This window comes from Scardinius erythrophthalmus (assembly GCF_964197995.2).
Source record: "Scardinius erythrophthalmus genome assembly, chromosome: 20".
Lineage (NCBI taxonomy): Eukaryota > Metazoa > Chordata > Actinopteri > Cypriniformes > Leuciscidae > Scardinius > Scardinius erythrophthalmus.
The window spans coordinates 18,452,277-18,473,081 of NC_138240.1; the positions used below are offsets into that span (position 1 = coordinate 18,452,277).

Here is a 20,805-nt window from a genome sequence, read left to right on the forward strand (position 1 = left end):
TTAACGTTTTTTTGGCTTTTATATGTTAGCCTTACTGTTATCTATAAGCTAGTGTGCTCCAAAACAATGACAAGATTCGCATTTAGAAGACCAATCCCAACGTTGAAAATGAAAATCAGGTTGATGTCAGAATCCAACGTCAGATTGACGTTAATTTCCAACGTTGGACAGACGTTGTATTGTGGTTGAAAATGAAAATCGGGTTGACGTCAGAAACCAACAACAAAAAAAAGTTTAACAACTTTAAAAACTTAAAAGTTACATAACGGCTCTGTTCTTGGAGAAGATAAACTTACAGTTTTGCTGAGATGCTGCTGCCGAACACTGTTGAGAGACTCACTAACGTTAATTCATAAACGATTAATCTCTCTCTCTCTCTCTCTCTCTCTCTCTCTCTCTCTCTCTCTCTCTCTCTCTCTCTCTCTCTCTCTCTCTCTCTCTCTCTCTCTCTCTCTCTCTCTCTCTCTCTCTCTCTCTCTCTCTCTCTCTCTCTCTCTCTCTCTCTCTCTCTCACACACAGAGCCGTTATTACCTCGCTAGTGAGAAATGTCATGTATCTTTTAAGTTGTTAAACTATTACTGCGCTAACACACACATTTCTGTGCAAGTGTGTGTACTGTTGTGCGTGTGCGCGTTTATGGCAAGCGGGGTGGTGTGGCGCAATGGATAAGACACATGCCTTTGGTGTGAGAGACCCGGGTTCGAATCCACTGTGAGACACCAATGTGTCCCTGAGCAAGACACTTAACCCCTAGTTGCTCCAGAGGCGTGCGACCTCTGACATATATAGCAATTGTAAGTCGCTTTGGATAAAAGCGTCAGCTAAATGAATAAATGTAAATGTAAGCCGTTTTAACTTTTATTCATTTCCAGGATATGAATCCTTGATATCAACAATTCAATTTTCACTAGTTAAAATTATAATTCTTGATATCAGGAATAATGTTTCTACTAGTAACAATGGTAATTTTTGATATCAGGAATTACATTTCAACTAGTAAAAATGTTCATTCTTGATATCAAAAATTGAATTTTAACTAGTAAAAACTATAATTCTTGATATTAACAATTGAATTTCAACTAGTAAAAACTATAATTCTTGATATTAACAATTTATATCCTGGAATGGCAATAGGCAAGCCGTTTTGACTTTTAATCATTCACAGGATATGAATTCTTGATATCAACAACAAAATTTTCACTAGTTAAAATGATAGTTATTGATATCAGGAATTAGATTTCTACTAGTAATAATGCCAATTTTTGATATCAGGAATTACATTTCCACTAGTAACAATGCTAATTCTTGATATCAGTATGTACATTTTCACTAGTTAAAATGATAATTCTTGATATCAACAATTGAATTTCAACAAGTAAAAACTATAATTCTTGTAATTGTATTTTCACTAGTGAAATGTCACCATAGGCTGCCATTCAAAATCAATTGTTGATATCAAGAATTGATTTCTTACTAGTTAAAATTCCAGTTTCACATATCAGAAATACAATTCTTACTAGTAAAAACCTTTATTTTTGATATCAAGAATTCAATTGTCACTAGTTGAAATGTCTATTCTTGATATCAACAATTGAATTGCTACTAGTAACAATGTTCATTTTTGATATCAAGAATTCCATTTTCACTAGTGACAATGTTCATTTCTGATATCAAGAATGTGATTGTTACTAGTAAGAAAGCCATTTTAGATATCTGAAATTATATTGATATCAGAAATACATTTTCAGATATCAAAAATGAAAAATTTTACTAGTAGCAATTCAATTGTTGATATCAAGAATAGACATTTCAACTAGTGACAATGTAATTATTGATATCAGTAATTGCCATTTTTACTAGTAACAATGTAATTATTGATATCAAAAATTATATTTCTACTAGTAAGAAATCAATTCTTGATATCAACAATTGATTTTGAATGGCAGCCTATGGTGACATTTCACTAGTGAAAATATAATTACAGATATCAACAATTAAATTGTTGATATCAACAATTACATTTTTGATATCAACAATTACATTTTTGATATCAACAATTCACATGTGTTTTAAATGTTAAAAGGGCGACAATATGGCAAGCCGTTTTAGCTTAAATTGTACCAAGCGTTACTCGTCGTAATTGCATTTTTACTAGTAAGAATTCAATTAGAGAGCTCTACAATTCAATTCTTACTAGTAGCAATTACAATTGGAGAGCTCTCTAATTCAATTATTACTAGTAAGAATTACAATTACAGAGCTCTCTAATTCAGTTCTTACTAGTAACAATTCCAATTAGAGAGCTCTACAAATGAATTTTTGCTAGTCATATGTCTTCATTGACTTCCATTCATTTTTAATTACGGAGCTGTACAATTGAATTGTTACTAGTAAGAATTACAATTAGAGAGCTCTACAATTAAATTGTTACTAGTAAGAATGCAATTGCAGAGCTCTTTAATTCAATTCTTACTAGTAACAATTTAAATAGAGAGCTCTCTAATCCTATTATTACTAGTAACAATTCCAATTAGAGAGCTCTCTAATTCAGTTGTTACTAGTAAGAATGCAAATGCAGAGCTCTTTAATTCAATTACAGAGCTCTGCAATTATACATATCTTTAATTCGTATTTTTACTAGTAAAAATTCAATTAGAGAGCTCTGTAATTGCATTCTTACTAGTAAGAATTTAATTAGAGAGCTCTCTAATTGCAATTGTTACTAGTAATAATTGAATTAGAGAGCTCTCTAATTGTAATTGTTACTAGTAATAATTGAATTAAAGAGCTCTCTAATTGTAATTCTTACTAGTAACAATTCAGTTGTAGAGCTCTCTAATTGTAATTCTTACTAGTAACAATTCAGTTGTAGAGCTCTCTAATTGTAATTTTTACTAGTAACAATTCAATTGTAGAGCTCTGTAATTAAAAATGAATGGAAGTCAATGGAGATATATGACTAGTAAAAATTCATTTGTAGAGCTCTCTAATTGGAATTGTTACTAGTAAGAATTGAATTACTGTAGAGAGCTCTGTAATTGTTATTTTTACTAGTAAGAACTGAATTAGAGAGCTCTGTAATTGTAATTCTTACTAGTAATAATTGAATTAGAGAGCTCTCTAATTGTAATTGCTACTAGTAAGAATTGAATTGTAGAGCTCTCTAATTGAATTCTTACTAGTAAAAATGCAATTACGACGAGTAACGCTGGGTACAATTTAAGCTAAAACGGCTTGCCATACGACAAAACTATTACAGATATCAAAAATGTATTTCTTACTGGTTAAAATTCTGAATACACATATCAGAAATACAATTCTTACTAGTAAAAACCTTTATTTTTGATATCAAAAAATGTAATTGTTGATATCAAAAATGTAATTCTTGATATCAACAATTCAAATCCTGGAAATGAATAAAAGTTAAAACGGCCTGCCATACGCGTTTGAGTGGGAGAGAGAGCGGGAGAAAGAGTGTGCTTTCCCTAGTCCGTAGGCTACATAATAAAAATGTAATTTTGTGCCAAAAAAATTGAAATCATTTGACGTCTCTCTCTCTCTCTCTCTCTCTCTCTCTCTCTCTCTCTCTCTCTCTCTCTCTCTCTCTCTCTCTCTCTCTCTCTCTCTCTCTCTCTCTCTCTCTCTCTCTCTCTCTCTCTCTCTCTCTCTCTCTCTCTCTCTCTCTCTCTCTCTCTCTCTCTCTCTCTCTCTCTCTCTCTCTCTACTGCATTAATAACTGAATTCTGCTATCAGTGGCTGAAGCCTCCATTACTAGCTATAAAATGACCTTTTGTAATTAGCAACGGAGGCTTCGGATTAGATGCGTAAGAAATTAGTCTTACAAAGCCTACAAGAGAATTTAAGGACAAAAACCTGACAAATGTCTTGAAATACATGATCTGAAGTTTGTTTTGAGGTGTGGTAACCATAGTATAGGCGGAATAATTGACTCTGGGCCGTTGATTTATTGAAAAATAATGCACACCCAATAATTCCTTACATAATATTATTATTAACATTATAAGTCACATTTATAAAAAGATACCAGACATTTCAAGACATATTTTTTCCTGAAACAAACCTTTCTGGAAGAAAACATGTGTTATGGTGGTTCTGCACAATGGACAGGGTGTGTTGGTGGGGCAGTTCTTGGCCAGTGTCCGCAGACAAGGCTCACAGAAGACGTGGCTGCAGGGATGGCACATGTATGGACTGAAGTAGACATCCAGACACACTGCACAGATATAGCCTTCACGATCCCGGCTGGGCAGCTCCTCATCCTCACTGCTGCTAGATGGGTTCCCTGTAGAGCTCTTCAACAGAGAGGAGATGACTCAGTGCTGTTAAACTCAACAATCTGGTGAGCTTCACCTTTAAAAGGGAGCATCGCTTTCAATGTTATGCTGATGGTTCGTATAAACAGTGTTTTAACTTGACCTTTAACACACTTGGTTGTTGGACTATTAAGCACAAGACTCCTCTGATGCATAGGGACTGTCCGCATAATTACAGCTCTCCTGCCTATTGGGACCTCCAGAGACCATGCTCCTTTTTCCCTAGTTGTGTCATTAACACCAAATACACATCTCATAAAAGTCTCCACATCCCACTTGACAACCCAGGATATCACATGGAATTTTGTTTTTAATGTCTCCATTAGGTTTTCATGCTTCCAAGGTCAAAAAACACTTTAATTTTCTCACAATTTACACTGCAGTGTCACCTGTTTTCTCACAGAGTATGAAATGGTTCAGTTCACTAAAGGATTCTAACTTCATCTTTTTTACTGAGAAGCTGCTGTGGTCTGATTGGTCAGATGGCCCAGTCTGTTGTGATTGGTGTATTGCTTTCAGCATGTGTTGGAAACCAAACGCCTATTACCATATCTGAATTTCAGCTCTGGAGGCTCCCTCACCTGTATACACAGTGATACAAATAGTAACAATGCCGTTGGTTTTACCATATCAATTTGAGCCCGTGTCCACATCCTCATCCTATTGAACTACATGCAAAGTAGATTTGCTTTCGCAGCACATAAAACAGCATCTTCTCGACATGTTAGCCTCAGCTACAACAACAATGTTTGACGGGGTGTCAACAGGCAGCTATTGAACAGTGTTTGGGAAAGTTACTTGTAAAAGTAATGAATTGCAATATTGTGTTAATCCCTAAAAAAGTTTCTAATTGTTTCTTATGGTACTTTTTATGGAAAGTAATGTGCTACTTTTTCTCACCTGGGCTGGGCTTGCTTGTTTGTTTTTTAATAAAAAAAAGTTATATATTTTTATTGGCAAATGTAATGGCCTTTTCACACCAAAAGTGAAATGACTAAACCTCTGTATAGGGTGCAACTCAAACAAATCTTTCAGCTTCAGCAATAAAAAGTCATTTTTGCTTATTGTACGGTTACAAAGACATTAGTTATTAAAGTGACAATAAATACACAAAGTATATTTGTATTATTTAACATATTTCATTATTGCAGGTTTGCGTAATATTCTGAGTTTGTATTTCACTGTTTTTATTAATTTTGAGGAATACTGAATCTGTTTTTGTGCAAGTGAGATGAATAAATGCATGCTCACATTTAGTCATAGAACTACAATAACCATCATGTTTACACAACGCGTCTACACTTCCGATTTCCCTCAACAAGAGGACAGGTTTTCAGTCAATAAATGGGGAAACAAAGTAACTTGCGTTACTTATTTGAAGGTATTTGCTGTAAATTTAAAAGTAATGTGTTACTTTACTAGCTAACTGAAAAAAGTAATCTGATTACGTAACTCACATTACTTGTAAATCATTACCCCCAACACAGCCAATGAAGACCATACAGTAGGCAGGCATTATGCAAATTTGTTAAATTAACAAGAGTATTTTAACTGGTATGCCATGCCACACTGTACCAAAAAGATGTTATGTGCTCTCCAAAAGGGGGAAAAACTGCCTACAACTCGAAGGATTTATGTTTCTCTTCACTGTTGAAGTATGAAGGGTCCTTACCTCCTCCTGCCAAATCACAACTCACCCCTCTTCTAGCCACTGGACAATTAGAAATGCATTTGAGTAGGCTGTAGTAATCAGACCAAAACCAGTGAATTACTGGACCAGTGGTTTCTAAGAGCCGTTGTCTATGGTTTGTGATTTCTTATGAGACACTTTGGGCTGTTGTGCTTTAAAGATTAATCATTGTGAAGAGAAACATCCACTTGAAATTTTACAACAGTGATACAGTGAGCGTTAATGCTGGTGAATGGGTTTATTGCATTGAGTTGAGAATCCCTAATGCAGAACCTGTTGATTGTTAAAAGGTGCCCTCTGCTGGAAAATGATACATTCTATGTTAATGATCCAGGAGTGATCATTCAGTTTTATATTGTGCTAGCAAAAAAAAAAAAAAAAAAGGAAGCAGCAGTGAATAATATTTTTAAATATATGAATACATGAAAGGGATTGTGTGCCAGCCAGTTATTATTGCAAAATATGTTATTTTAATTTTAATAGATATTAATTTGAGAAAAATATTTTAAGAAAAAGTCCAGCACAACAGAAAATAATCAGTCTAGCAACAAAACAAACACTGAAACAAAAATCACAAAATTCAAATATAAGCCTATTATTGGAATTATTATTATTATTGTTATTATCTGCAATCAGTTACTTGTTGTTCTGGGTGGTGTATCCATTGTACCATTGTGTTTCCATTGTTTTAACTGAAAACTCATTTCAATGTCAAAAGTTTCATATTTATCATAAAAATAATAGACCTAATAGTTCTACAGTAATAGACCTCCGATGTTGATATATTATCGAGCTCAGAGATAATACTTCCGTTTGTCCGCCAAACTCTTTTAACCTAAAATATTTCTATGAAGTATCCTCTGAAATATTAAGTTAGTATTTTCACAACTTATTCGCATGTTCACGGTTCTCTGATATTGGTTAAAGACCACATGACACGCAGGTAAACAAATGAAATATTTCACTTTTTCCCCATTTCTTTAATTTTAAAATTATTTCTTTATGTTTGACATTTTTATGATTAAATCAAGTAGCTTTTTTATTTTTATTTTATTTATTTATTTTGTATTTATTTATATATTAATTTAATCTTTTGGCACCAACTTTACGGAAAAAACTTTATAGAAAACTTAAAAGCATATCATCTTATTTAAGTTTGTTAATGCATTGTCTTTTTCATTTCAAGAACAATTGATAGACAGAGACTTGCAGTAATTGCAAAGGACCTGATCTTATATTCTCACTTCTCTAAAATTGCAGCTCTTTAGTCAAGAAAGCTAATATCCTGACAGAAAAGCATTGGTCTGTCACACATGAATCCCAGCTTGAACTGCTTTTGAAAGTGTGTGTTTCTGCTTCACCTGCACGTTCTCCTGCTGCTGGTTCTGTCTGCAGCGCTCTCTCCTCCTCTGTCTCCTCCTCAGGCTCTTCAGTCGTTTCCTCTCTCTCTTGCTCAGCCTGCGTTCCCCAGTGGGAGTAGGTGTGAGCAGGGATGAAGTCACTCTGCCAACCTCCTGTTCCTCCTCAGAGCTGCTGAGAGACATCAGAGGAGCTCTGTGGTTGAAGGAGCTGCCTGCTCCCTGATCTTCGCGAGAGCCTCTGATAATATCCGATCTAACAGGATCAAGATCGGACCTCCTCGAAAGCATCATAGCCCTACTATAGGGAGGCTGAGCAGGAGGGCTTATCCGATGGCATGGGGAAGTGGAGGCCTGCTGGCTGGCTGTGGACCTCAGCGTATGTCCAGTGAGGACATCACAGTCTGGAAAGAGCAGATGAGAGAATCCTCGTGGGGAGTGTCGCCCCCTGTAGTGAGCCTCTCGACGGGTATCCATATAGTCCAGACTGAATGCCTTCCTGTGGGCAAGTCTGACTCCAAGTGTGGCCCTCTGCAGGGGCCTGACCTCCAAGCACAGGGCCTCAGCCGTACGCCCACAATCCTCTCCTCCTTGTGAGCCCATCTCCGAGATCAGACAACTCACTGGCGAAACGAGTCCTCCCCCCCACTGCACCCAACTCTGCAGCAGAACGGGAAACATTTGAGTTCATTGTTGAAGAGGTGAGCAGGAACATACTGGCCCCCTGAGCCATTTTGCACTGTTGACAAAGGTAAAGCCCCCTAAATAGTGGCAGTTCAGCGACCCAATTGTCTCTAGGGGCCTATAGAATTCAAACAGCTCACAATGCATGCATTGTTATAAGGGTGGTAAAATTAGGTGAAATAACTAGACCAACCTTTTTCAAAATACACGGTCAGCTCTTTTTCTATCTGAACAATTGGCAGCATATGGGAATTTGAGCCATGCCGACGAAAACGAAACACGCGCTCATTTCATACAGTTTGTGTGGTCTTATTCTTGGAGCTTTATTCCTATAGTGATTAAGTTACAAGTGCAAGTAAACAATTCTTTTCACAAAATTATATATATATATATATATACTGTACACACACATATATATATAAATATATACATATGTGTGTGTGTGTGTGTGTGTGTGCGCATGTAGGTGTGTTTTAATATTTTGAATTAAATATTACATAATAATATAATATGAAATAAAATAATATATATATATAGCAATATAGAAATGTGTGTAAAATGTATATTAATATAAAATGCATGATATATTTTCATAATGATCCTTTAATTTTAACATTTTAATTTTAATGTACATTTCAATGGATAACAATGGTTTTGTTGTAGGTTATTTCAAGAAAATGTTAAATCAATTTAATGCAATTTTTAAACAAAATACATTGTAAATATTAAACATTAATAGACTATTCAAATATTGATTTTTTTATTTAAATGATAGAAAAAGATAATGCTAAAAGATTAAAACATGTAAACAACTTAAACCAAAGAGACATTCAAGTTGAATGTCATTGCATGGTAATAATGGGTTAGGCATTATATGATGTAATGTTAATTAATATTAATTTCGAAATCATGCTCTCAAACCCTTCTCTGTTTTAATCATCCGAGTATGCTGTCGGCTTTGCTATAGCCAGAGTTATAAATGTATTGATATTATTTATATTCAAGCGCTTTTGAGAGAAAATCTATGCTGCATGGTGTTGAGAGTGATCTGAGTCGTTAGGAAACGGGGTCTCGTTCGATACTTCGCCGTCATTAATGTTCTTTCATCTTTTTGCCATGCTTTCACCAGATGGCAGCAGATTTCCGTTCTGGGTAACATGGAACTGTCCGTGGTGCTGAACGTGTTGTTTTTTTCGGATGCATCTCTACAACAAGTCACAGAGTGTATTCTGTTCTATTCTATTCTAATAATTCTAATAATCATCAAACTGTTAATGATATTCGAAAGCATCGTCATTTATACTGGCATATTATACTGTCAGTTTTGCAATGAGCATATAATAATGAATAAATTATTTGTATACGTTTTCAATTCATTAGTTGTTCACAGAATGATATGCTCTGTAAAATTTTTGTAATCTTTCTTTCCAACCATTTAACTTATATAGCCATTTGTTTTCTTCAACTTTTTTTTTCTTCCAGATATATTTCAAGCTGATATTTTTCATTAGTAAGGAAATCCAGATTGGTTGGAAAAAGTGCAATTAGTTTAGCACTGCAAAAATAAAATAAACAAATATAAAAGTTTTAGAAGGCTGTTCATTTTTTTTCTTCATAATTGTGCCTTAATTGACAACCAAGAAACAAGTGAACGAGCACGTTCTTGAATTTGTGTGCTCAACTTTCATAACATCAACTGTTGAATATCTCAAAACATATCAGAATAGCTCATATCCTAAATACAACTTTGCACTACTTTAAAGCTTGCACTACAGCTCTGCAAAGTGCGCGCGCAAACCTCTCAACCATCTCTGACGCACTTAGCACGTCTCGTATAAATGAATTCACTTCGTCACTGGGCGCCAATGATCGCAGCTCGAGCGTGCGGCACTTGCTGAGCCCGGAGCCCGCCATGCGTCTTCAGAGCAGCGAGGTGACCGGCGCGAGGGACTGTTTCTGAGTGACCGCTCTCACCATGGAGAGTTACAACAACACCACAGAAAGCCAAGACTGGAGCGGGAACGAGACGACAGTTAGTGAAGTTGCTCTGTGTTACCAAATAATCGGCTCGCTTTTCCTGGCTGCGTTAATTCTGTTTGCCATATTGGGAAACGCGTGTGTCATCGCTGCCATCGCCTTGGAGAGATCGCTTCAGAATGTGGCCAACTATCTTATCGGCTCTCTGGCCGTCACAGACCTCATGGTGTCGGTGCTGGTACTACCCATGGCAGCCCTGTATCAGGTTTTGAACAAATGGACTTTGGGACAGGAGATGTGCGATATATTCATCTCTCTAGACGTGTTGTGCTGCACCTCTTCCATCCTGCACCTGTGCGCAATCGCTTTGGATAGGTTCTGGGCCATCACCGATCCCATAGACTATGTGAATAAAAGGACCCCCAGAAGAGCGGCTATCTTGATCAGCCTCACTTGGCTAATAGGATTTTCCATTTCCATTCCGCCCATGTTGGGTTGGAGGAAACCGGAGGACCGGGCAGACCCCGACGCGTGCACAATCAGCCAAGACCACGGGTACACCATCTACTCAACTTTTGGAGCTTTCTACATCCCCCTCATCCTTATGCTGGTCCTCTACGGGCGGATATTCAAAGCTGCGAGGTTTCGTATAAGGAAAACGGTAAAGAAACCTGAGAAAGCCAAAATCGCGGACAAATGCCTCGCGGTGTCTCCGGCGCTTTTCCCGAGGAAGGCGAACAGCGAGCTGGGCAAAACTTGGAGGCGAAGCGTGGAGCCGCAGCTGTGCGTAAACGGAGCGCTGAAACACGCGGAGGACGGAGAGTCGTTCGAGATCACAGAAGTTCAAACCGTCTCCAAAAACCACCTGAGCCTGCCCAACAACCCTCAGCCGTGCTTCGAGAACAGAAGCGAGAAAAACACGGAAGCGAAGCGCAAAGTGGCTCTGGCCAGAGAGCGCAAAACGGTCAAGACTCTGGGAATCATTATGGGCACGTTCATTTTCTGCTGGCTGCCCTTCTTCATCGTGGCGCTTGTTTTGCCTTTCTGTCAAGATTGTTTTATGCCCGAGTGGCTGAGGGCAGTCATTAACTGGCTCGGATACTCCAACTCACTTTTGAATCCCATCATATATGCGTACTTTAACAAAGACTTCCAGAACGCATTTAAGAAGATCTTGAAATGCAAATGTATTAGACAGTGAACGAAGCTATTTGATGGCGGCTAATATGCAGATATTGATTGTTAAAGAACTGCTCTAAAGGCATTAATGGACAGTACTTCAGCACAAGAAGAGCTGGAGCTCTGTCCTTGTGTATTTGTTTATCTGTGAAGTTAATCTGCTTTCACCACAACACAATGTGCATATACCACTGGATGGATTCAGATTAGATCAAGACTCTCAGACCAGCTGAGTTCGTGCATTAAACAATAAAGCCCTTAAAAAATGCTTTTGTTTTATACTGTACATGATGAAAGGCACCTTTCTCCGAGCAAGGAGCTGTTGGTGGGATTGTAAGCACACAGAGACACCGATATCCAGCAGATTATTAATGTAGAAAAATGTAATGTGAAATCATTTCTCTTACATCTGTTTGTTTTCAGCAGAGTTTTCTTATATGACATAGACTGACTGGAAATACCTTGAAATAAAAACATAAATCTAGATCACAAACAATTCACTGTATTTGAATCATTGCAGTTGGGAAGGGTTGGAAAAACTTTCAAGTACACATTACCACATTCAGATGTACAATTCAAGAATGTAATGAACAAAAACATAAATTATATCTATATTATATATTCATATTCATAAATGAGTTAGTCTTACAAAATGAACTCGCTAAAAGGATTATTATGCGTTTTTTTCTTCGTTTGGCACATAAAGAAGCTTCTCTTAAGTCAAAGATGTTTAATTTAAAGCATGTAAAGCATGTGTTGAATGTCAGTGCCAGTATCAGAGATGCAGTGCGTACACAATGATCCGTTTGCATCGGGCACAGCTAGGCCTTTTACTGCAGTCGTGCCACACTGCATTAATACAACTAATGTAGAACCTGTAAACCAGTTCAAGTGATTCAAAATTACAACCCTCAACGGGCTTAAAGAGCCTAATACCCTCAATTAAGTCCAAGGCAACTAACATGACTTCAGCTCTCGATATAAACCTCCTCTCGTAAATCGAATTGGCTTACGCCACCCCAAACATCCTTAACATGTCTCTCCAGATGTTTAATTCTTTAAAGCTAGTCCTTACAGATTATAAACCTCCTCCACTTCCAATGACATTTTCAATGCATCTTTCGAGTGGCCACATGGCATGCACAGTCATGGGAGAGGCAATGGTGCAGAAATGTTATTCAAATAACATCCTAAGGCTCTGCCCACATAGAACCTTGGCAAAATATAAATGTCAGAAAAGATGAATGGAAAATACCCAATGTAATGTTAATGATTTGCCTTTCCTCCTACATTTGTAAACGTGCCGTTTTACTGACACGCTGCCATGTGACGGACGAGGCCGTTCGGATGAGATGACAGCGTTGATAACTAGACAAAGGATATTGTGAAAGAACACAAAGCACTCGTGGTAATATCCTCTCTGCTGGAGTGAAATTTTGCTGATTCACTCCTTTAGCACATAATGAACTAATTTGAACCATTTTCACTTGTGACATTTATTTTTAAATGTACCAGCACTGCTGAAGACAGTGGTCATGCCCCCCTGTCAAAGTTATAAATGACCAGCCACCAACTTTGGCTTGATTGCAAACTATAGGGGAAAGGCATAATATGAACTCCTCCCCCTTGTGCCCTGGAGTAAATTGAAATGGCCATGAGGGACATTCACAAGGTCATTCTAACCTTGAAATAACTATTTGTGAGGTTAAATGACAAGTGAAAAGAACATCCTCATTCTCTTCCTCTGAGGAAAGTCTCAGTCTAGAGACTACAGTATAGTAGCTGTTAGTTACTCAGCTGACCTTCATTTCTGAGCATTAAGAAGAAGAGATTAAGCTGCATGTTTGTCATTTCTTTTCGTTTTTAAAAGTGATACATTGGCAAAGACCTATGAATCATCACTTCCTTGCTCTTACACAGCATGCTCTGATGGATCTTTCCCCTGCATGTTAAAAGCATATAGCAAATAATCATTACAAACTACATCTGATAATTTGTGATAATTGTTGGATCTCTGGATTGTTGCACATGACCTTGTTGCGTGTACGTATTAAAAGGACAACTCATGAAAAACAAGATTTGATTTTTTTTTTTTTACACATTTTTCAAAGAGATTTTCAGATATCCACTTGAGTGGACAGCATGCGTTTATGGTTTGAACTGAAGAGATACTGTATTAAACATAATACAATAATCAAACAGATAAAGTATGTGTATTTAACAAACTAATCAATAAAATTATATCAAATCATGTGAAAACTATAAAATATATACAAAAAATATAAATGCGAAATATTGCAAAGGCAATTTAACTTAATACAAGTTGCACTTCGCGTATCTTTGATATCAGAACATGAGGACGTGATTCCATCAGAATTTTCTACAGCCTGTCAAGGTACAACTGTGGAAACCACTCAGATGCTCCCTCCAGGGCACCAGAGTATGGAGATTTACCCTTATTAGCTGATAATTCTGATTATGTTCAAGATGGACACATTTCTAGCATAGCCCTCCTCTGAGAAATGTCTCATGTCTCAATGATCTCATCTGAAATGATCAGTGTTGGGGGTAATGCATTACAAGTGACATGCATAACGCATTCAGATTACTTTTTTGATGTTACAAGTAAAGTAATGTGTTACAAGTAGCATGCATTATACGTAATCAGATTTTTTTAATGTTACGAGTAAAGTAATGTATTACAAGTAACATGCATTACCTAATCAGATTACTTTTTGATCTAACAAGTAATTAATTACAAGTAATGTGCATTACGTAATCAGATTACTTTTTGATGTTACGAGTAAAGAAACGCATTACAAGTAACATGCATTAGGTAATCAGATTACTTTTTGATGTTATGAGTAAAGAAACGCATTACAAGTAACTGTAACATGCATTACGTAATCAGATTACTTTATGATGTTACGAGTAAAGAAACGCATTACAAGTAACATGCATTATGTAATCAGATTACTTTTTGATGTTACGAGTAAAGAAACTCATTACAAGTAACTGTAACATGTATTACGTAATCAGATTACTTTTTGATGTTATGAGTAAAGAAACGCATTACAAGTAACATGCATTACGTAATCAGTTTACTTTTTGATGTTACGAGTAAAGAAACGCATTACAAGTAACTTTGACATGCATTACGTAATCAGATTACTTTTTGATGTTATGAGTAAAGAAACGCATTACAAGTAACATGCATTACGTAATCAGATTACTTTTTGATGTTACGAGTAAAGAAACGCATTACAAGTAACTGTAACATGCATTATGTAATCAGATTACTTTTTGATGTTATGAGTAAAGAAACGCATTACAAGTAACTGTAACATGCATTATGTAATCAGATTACTTTTTGATGTTACGAGTAAAGAAACGCATTACAAGTAACATGCATTACGTAATCAGATTACTTTTTGATGTTACGAGTAAAGAAACGCATTACAAGTAACTGTAACATGCATTATGTAATCAGATTACTTTTTGATGTTACGAGTAAAGAAACACATTACAAGTAACATGCATTACGTAATCAGATTACTTTTTGATGTTACGAGTAAAGAAACGCATTACAAGTAACTGTAACATGCATTACATAATCAGATTACTTTTTGATCTAACAAGTAATGCATTACAAATGACATACATTATGTAATCACATATCTTTTTTTGATGTCAATGAAAATTACATTCTAATAATACAAATACATTTATTTACAGTCAAAAAAAGTCACTGCAGATTAAGTATTTTCAAAAACAATATTCACAGTATAAGTATGAATTGTAGCTGATATATAGCCATTGATGCATGAGGTCCACTACAGTGGAAAGACGATTAATCAGATTTTTCTCCTAAAATCAAAACTTGGAAAATTTAACTGTGATATGACTCATCAGATATTGCTTGATGCTGCAATATTTTTTATACCTACAAGAGTCTCATAGGATAGAAGGAATGGGTGGATATTCCGGAGCAACTTGGCATTTCTGACTGACCATTGGCCATCTTGGTTTGGAGGGGGGAAAAATCGAAACACAACGGCTTGCCACTTGGTTGCAATGTATAGGATGATGCACCAGGGTCCACTGAAGAGGTTGATTTGCAACTATCAAAACCCATGCAAATTCAAGAAAATGCTTTTTTAATAGCTGTCCACTGTAGTGACCACTGAGCATGAAAGGGTTAAAGTTGTTCAAAGCTGTTTAAAATATAAAACATTTTAATGAATTGCTTTGTTTACAATTTTACCTCAGTTTTACCTTTGTATAAAACAATTTTATAATATGCTGCCAGCTGCCATATACAGTATAGCCTATACTATTATAAACTGTAATATTGTGAAATGTCATTACAATTTTAAAATGTCTTTCTTCGTTTTAATATATTTTAAAATGTAATTTATTCCTGATGTCAAAGCTGTATTTTCAGCATTATTACTCCAGTCTTCAGTGTCACATGATCCTTCAGAAATCATTCTCATATGCTGATCTGGCACTCAAGAAACATTTTTATTCTTATTATTATCAATGCTGAAAACAGTTGCACTGCTTATTTTCCTTGTGGCAACCATGATACATTTTCCAGGACTCTTTGATGAATAAAAAGTTATTTAAAAAGTTAGATAAAACAGCATTTATTTGCTCATTACACTCAGAATATAACACTGTCTTAACTGTTTAAACTCTTGATCAAGTTAATACATGCTGAATTTATATATATATATATATATATATATATATATATATATATTATTTTTTTTTTTAAATCTTACTGACCCCAAACTTTTAAACAGTAATGTATATGATTTATTTGCAATGTATTAAACATAATATAAAAATACAAAATAACAATATAAATGTATAAAAATATTATTTAAAAACCAGGCATGTCTACCTATAAATTCTTATTTTGTAGTGTAAATTAATTTGATCTAAACAAACGAAATTGTGTTGACCCAACTAAAATGGTTTATTTTCAATTAAATTAATTAAGAGTAAGGAATTATTTTTTTACATCAAGGTGGAAAAGGACTTTCATCATATAAAACAAGAAAGACTGTATCAAACTTATTAAGTAATTTTACCTTGCTGGAGAAATCAGATTACATCTACTGAGTTATGTTTCAGTAAAACCTTGTTTTTACAGGTTGGTAATAAAACATTTGTTACATTTTCCAAGTAGAACTGTTTTTATGCACACAACAATCTTTGTAGCTATTGTAAGGCAATAGTGTAGGCATGTTTGATTTAAGTCCTATATACAGCAGAAAATGAGTTGCACACGAGCCAGTGACTGAGTAATGTGGTTTGACAGAATCTGAAAGACGTTTTACATTTGAATGCAAACTGTCTTTAGTCAAATGTAAATTTTCCTTATTGCGCTCTCTTTCTCTCCATCCTTGGTGCTTCAGCTGAAATGAACCAAGCAAGAAGACAATAAAAAGAGAAAAATTAGCACTAGCAAAAAATAGCAATTTTACATCTTTGCATCTCAATAGAGACTAGCCGAGGGGCAAAATAATGTCATTGTGTGATTGGTCATGAGTCACCTCTTCAGCGACAGTCATGATCACACACAAACGTCACGTTTCTGATCCCCTCTGACTGACTCTGGGGCCTTTGAGCGCTTTTTTACTTCAGATGCAGTAGCGAAACTCTTCATTCTCATCTTCAATTAATGTTTGTACCGACACAGCTGACATGTTATTGTAGTTGTAACAATGTGTGAATACAGGCGGTTTTTACTAAAACGTGAGAGGATCGATTTTCTTCACTGCGCTCTTTCTCTTCATGGTGTTGGGCGATGTGGACTGAGCAGCACAATTTCTATTTCTTTACTACCAGCTCCATTAAATGAGTAAATCCATTAGCTTTCTTTCACACACTGACTGAGCCATTTAAGATTCAGCTGAAGGTCTCGCTGCTATTGGCCTGTAGCACATTCCAGCCAGCTTTCCCTTTAAGTGCCTGTGGTTTGCCCAGAGAGAGTGCGTCTGAACATTAAAAGACGGAGAATGTGGGGCACAGAAGAGGCGAAGCTGATGAATATAACCGCATGGACCCGGTCGACTTTTCACATTTAATCATAATACTTTGTAATTAGCATCTGACCAAACTCAAAAACAGCAATTAGTGATATAGCTAAATTTCAAGCGCTAACAATGCCTTTATTTATGAAATGTATAAAATTAATAAATATATATATATATATATATATTTAAAAAAATAATAATATATTTTTTTATATTATTAAAATAATAATAAAAAAATAATAATTTATTAAAAACGTTTTATTAAGAAATAATTATAATAATAAAAACTGATAATGTATTTTTATAAACTAGTTCTATCAAATCGATGAATCGCAATTATTCGCTAAAATCTATCTATCTATCTATCTATCTATCTATCTATCTATCTATCTATCTATCTTTCTATCTATTTTTTATATAATACAATTATTTATGAAAAATTCTAATAAAAAAATTGATAATGTATATTTTTAAATAAAAACTAGTGCTGTCAAATCAATTATTCGCAATAAATTGCATCTAACATAAAATTTGTAAATATATATAAGTGTGTGTGTGTGTGTGTGTGTGTGTGTGTGTGTGTGTGTGTGTGTGTGTGTGTGTGTGTGTGTGTGTGTGTGTGTGTGTGTGTGTGTGTGTGTAAATGTTAGATTTGATTAATCGGCATTAATCGTATGACAGCACTAATGAAAATCATTCAGAATTTATAAAATGTTCAATAAATATGTAAAACAACAAAATAATTTACTGAACATTAATTAATCAAATTTTATTTAGAAAAAAAGTTAATATTTTAAATAATTCATTCACATACCTTGTGAATGTTAAAAATACTTTTTGGCTTAGATTTATATGATTCATACTCTGTTTTATTACAGTATTTAATAAAGTGCAATTCTCAGAGTCTATTAAAAACAGAATATCACAACTTCCTGTATCACGTTGAAACTAAAAACTTTTTATGCGTTTTGGCAGTTTATTTACACGATAACAGCGTTTTGGCGGTCTGAAAATGCAAACTATTAAAACGTGTTTCAAAGTGCAAGTTTTCTGTATAAACTATAAAAACGCAAATTTGAGAAAACGGTGACGTCATGCACGTGCGTATTACGTGTTCAGCCTGGCCTACAGCGTTTTTAGTGGTTTTCACTGATCCATGTGAACGGGATCGTTTTGACAACATTGTTGTGTCTGTAGCTACGCGAAACTTTTCAAAAACACAAAGGAAAAACTTTTCCGTTTTTAGGACATCGTTGTTGTGTAAACGTACCCTCAGTCTAATGGAAAAGAATATCACAACTTCCAGTATCATGTTGACTTAGTTAGGCAGCAGATTGTCTTTAATTACATGCTAATCTATTTAAATTGTCCACATGCAGGGAACAATGCTAAAATTTCATTCAGATGAGTATCACAAAGAGCTTTTCTCTAGCCATTGCCATCAGATATGCAAAATGCAACGAGTTATTGCACTTCTTTAGACCCCCCACCCCCACCTCACCAATAAATATTACACAGTTATTTGGAAACTTGTCGCCAATGTTGAGAGCTGTGCTGGTCACCATGGAGATGCTCTAAAGCCGAACCTCCGCAGTTCTAAGGGAGCAATTACCTGATGACATCAAAGCCCTTCAGTAGCACAATAGAAGCATGCAGGACAGACAGGCTTCAAACAAATTAGTCTGAAGATTCCCCTCATTTGCATTAAATTTCCACTCCACGTCCACGGAGCAGAGAGCAACAGCAGGATGCAAATCAAATGTTAATAGTAAACAATGTTTGATGTACTTGGAAGTACATTTATGCTTGAGGAGAATGAAGGAAATGCCTCATTACTGAAGCATTCCGGGAAGGCCGACGATATAGTTCACTTATTAACACTGTAACGTTTTTTTGTAAGGGTAGAACGAGTGTAACACAGCGGGGTGATTTGGCAATTGTCAGAAAGCAACTGAAATGAATCACTTATGTCTGGTTTCACAGACAAGTCTTACATCTAGTTTGAGCTGTTTTAACTGAGAGCAACTTGCTGCCATTGATTTGTCTGAAGGTGCACATCAGTAATGTTTTTTGAGGCACATTTATAAAAGCTACTTAAATGTCCTAGTCCTGGCTTATAAGCCCTGTCTGTGAATCCAGCTTTATACCATTAGAATTTTAGCACAAGTTTAACTGAGCGCAACAATCATTTTTGACATGCAACAAGAAATTAAGAAACAACCATATGTTGTAGGGTTCTGGCAGGAAGAGAACAGTGCGTCTCATTTCATCAGCGATCACTTACTGTAACAATGAACTGTAAGATTAATGAAACTGTAAGACTAATGAAAATCGGCCAGCTCGAGGGGCGGCACCATGCATGCATTTGAAAATCTCACTGCACGCAATTGGATAACACTATGACCAATCACAACAAGCCCCATATGCTTAGCTACCAGCGGAGCTAACTGGTAGATTAGACTCTTACCGTATCCGGTCGGCAAAACAGCAAAAACGTCCTTCTTGCAAAGGAACGATTCGAGAGGCGTCTTCTGTTCCTGTTTTAGATAGGGCCTCTGGCCCCCCTATATCAGATAACACGGTGTGATTGGTACAGCTCAGATTGAGGGGCATATTTAATGAGCATCAATACTCGACACCAGAGTAACTCGCTGAGCAAATTCAACTTGTGCTCTCGCGAGAACTCTGGATTACCAGGGTAGAGTCTCGCACCGGCTGGGTATACAATCTCATAATCACAAACTCGTCAGTCTCGGTCAGTAGACAGAGGCGATTGACTAATATCCTAGTTGGCCGTACTCCACTTTGCTCGTTCTAGAATATATTTAGTCCAACTACGTGGGAAACTATGACATGATTATATAAAGTTAGAATTAGAAGAAGTCAAGTTGGTCAGCTTGGTTCTATGGTAATGGTCATGAGTCATGGCCTCTGGTTAGATATAGTCTTACCATGACCAGTACCATAGAACCAAGCTGACCAACTTGACTTCTTCTAATGGTAACTTTATATAATCATGTCATAGTTTCCCACGTACACTTAGTTAGAATAATACTATAAATAATCAGAGGTTGAGGTTCACCCTATTTAGATTGGTCTAACACCACTCTAAACGGAAAACCCATTATTAGCCATACAGTATAAGTATACATGACTAATGCCAGTGTGTTAGTCAGATCTGTAAAACTTCAGTTGCTGTGCTCCTCTGCTCCAACTAAGCTAGATTTTAGTCCTTTACTAACCTGAGCATAGAATCGTGGTGTTATCCATTTAACGTAATCTACTAGAGTAAATAATTTCAGAGAAAGTCAGAATAAATCCAAATGTACCAATTTATTATTAGTCAGGTAAATGTATCATGCCAATTACATAATCAATTCAAAGATAATCAGTAAAATTACATCAAATGCTCAGAGATAAAGAGTAATAGATGCATAACTGACATTAGAAAAAATTCATAACGCTGAGCATCCGAGGACATTACATCCTCGTTACAGGCTGATTTGGCTACAAATCGCCCTGAGCCTCTTGAAAC

The 20,805-nt window shown here is 35.8% G+C and overlaps 2 protein-coding genes across 2 annotated transcripts in view; one reads left to right on the forward strand and one right to left on the reverse strand.

The window, feature by feature from the left end:
• rnf180a (ring finger protein 180a) overlaps positions 1-19,812 on the reverse strand; it is a gene marked incomplete at its 3' end in the record, with an annotated part of 20,977 nt that extends 1,165 nt beyond the window's left edge. Inside the window, exons 1-3 of the mRNA XM_081348246.1 lie at positions 19,738-19,812; positions 7,387-8,043; positions 4,083-4,314 (exon numbers count right to left, since the gene is read on the reverse strand). Coding sequence (XP_081204372.1) covers positions 4,083-4,314; positions 7,387-7,986 — 832 coding nt within the window. The 5' untranslated portion in view covers positions 7,987-8,043; positions 19,738-19,812. The remainder of the gene's footprint in view (positions 1-4,082; positions 4,315-7,386; positions 8,044-19,737) is intronic.
• On the forward strand, positions 10,043-11,245 carry htr1aa (5-hydroxytryptamine (serotonin) receptor 1A a; the record flags this gene model as incomplete). The annotated part of the gene is made up of 1 exon (XM_081348775.1): positions 10,043-11,245. The coding sequence occupies one exon, from the start codon at positions 10,043-10,045 to the stop codon at positions 11,243-11,245; it is 1,203 nt and encodes a 400-aa protein (XP_081204901.1).
• Positions 19,813-20,805: the final 993 nt, after the last annotated feature.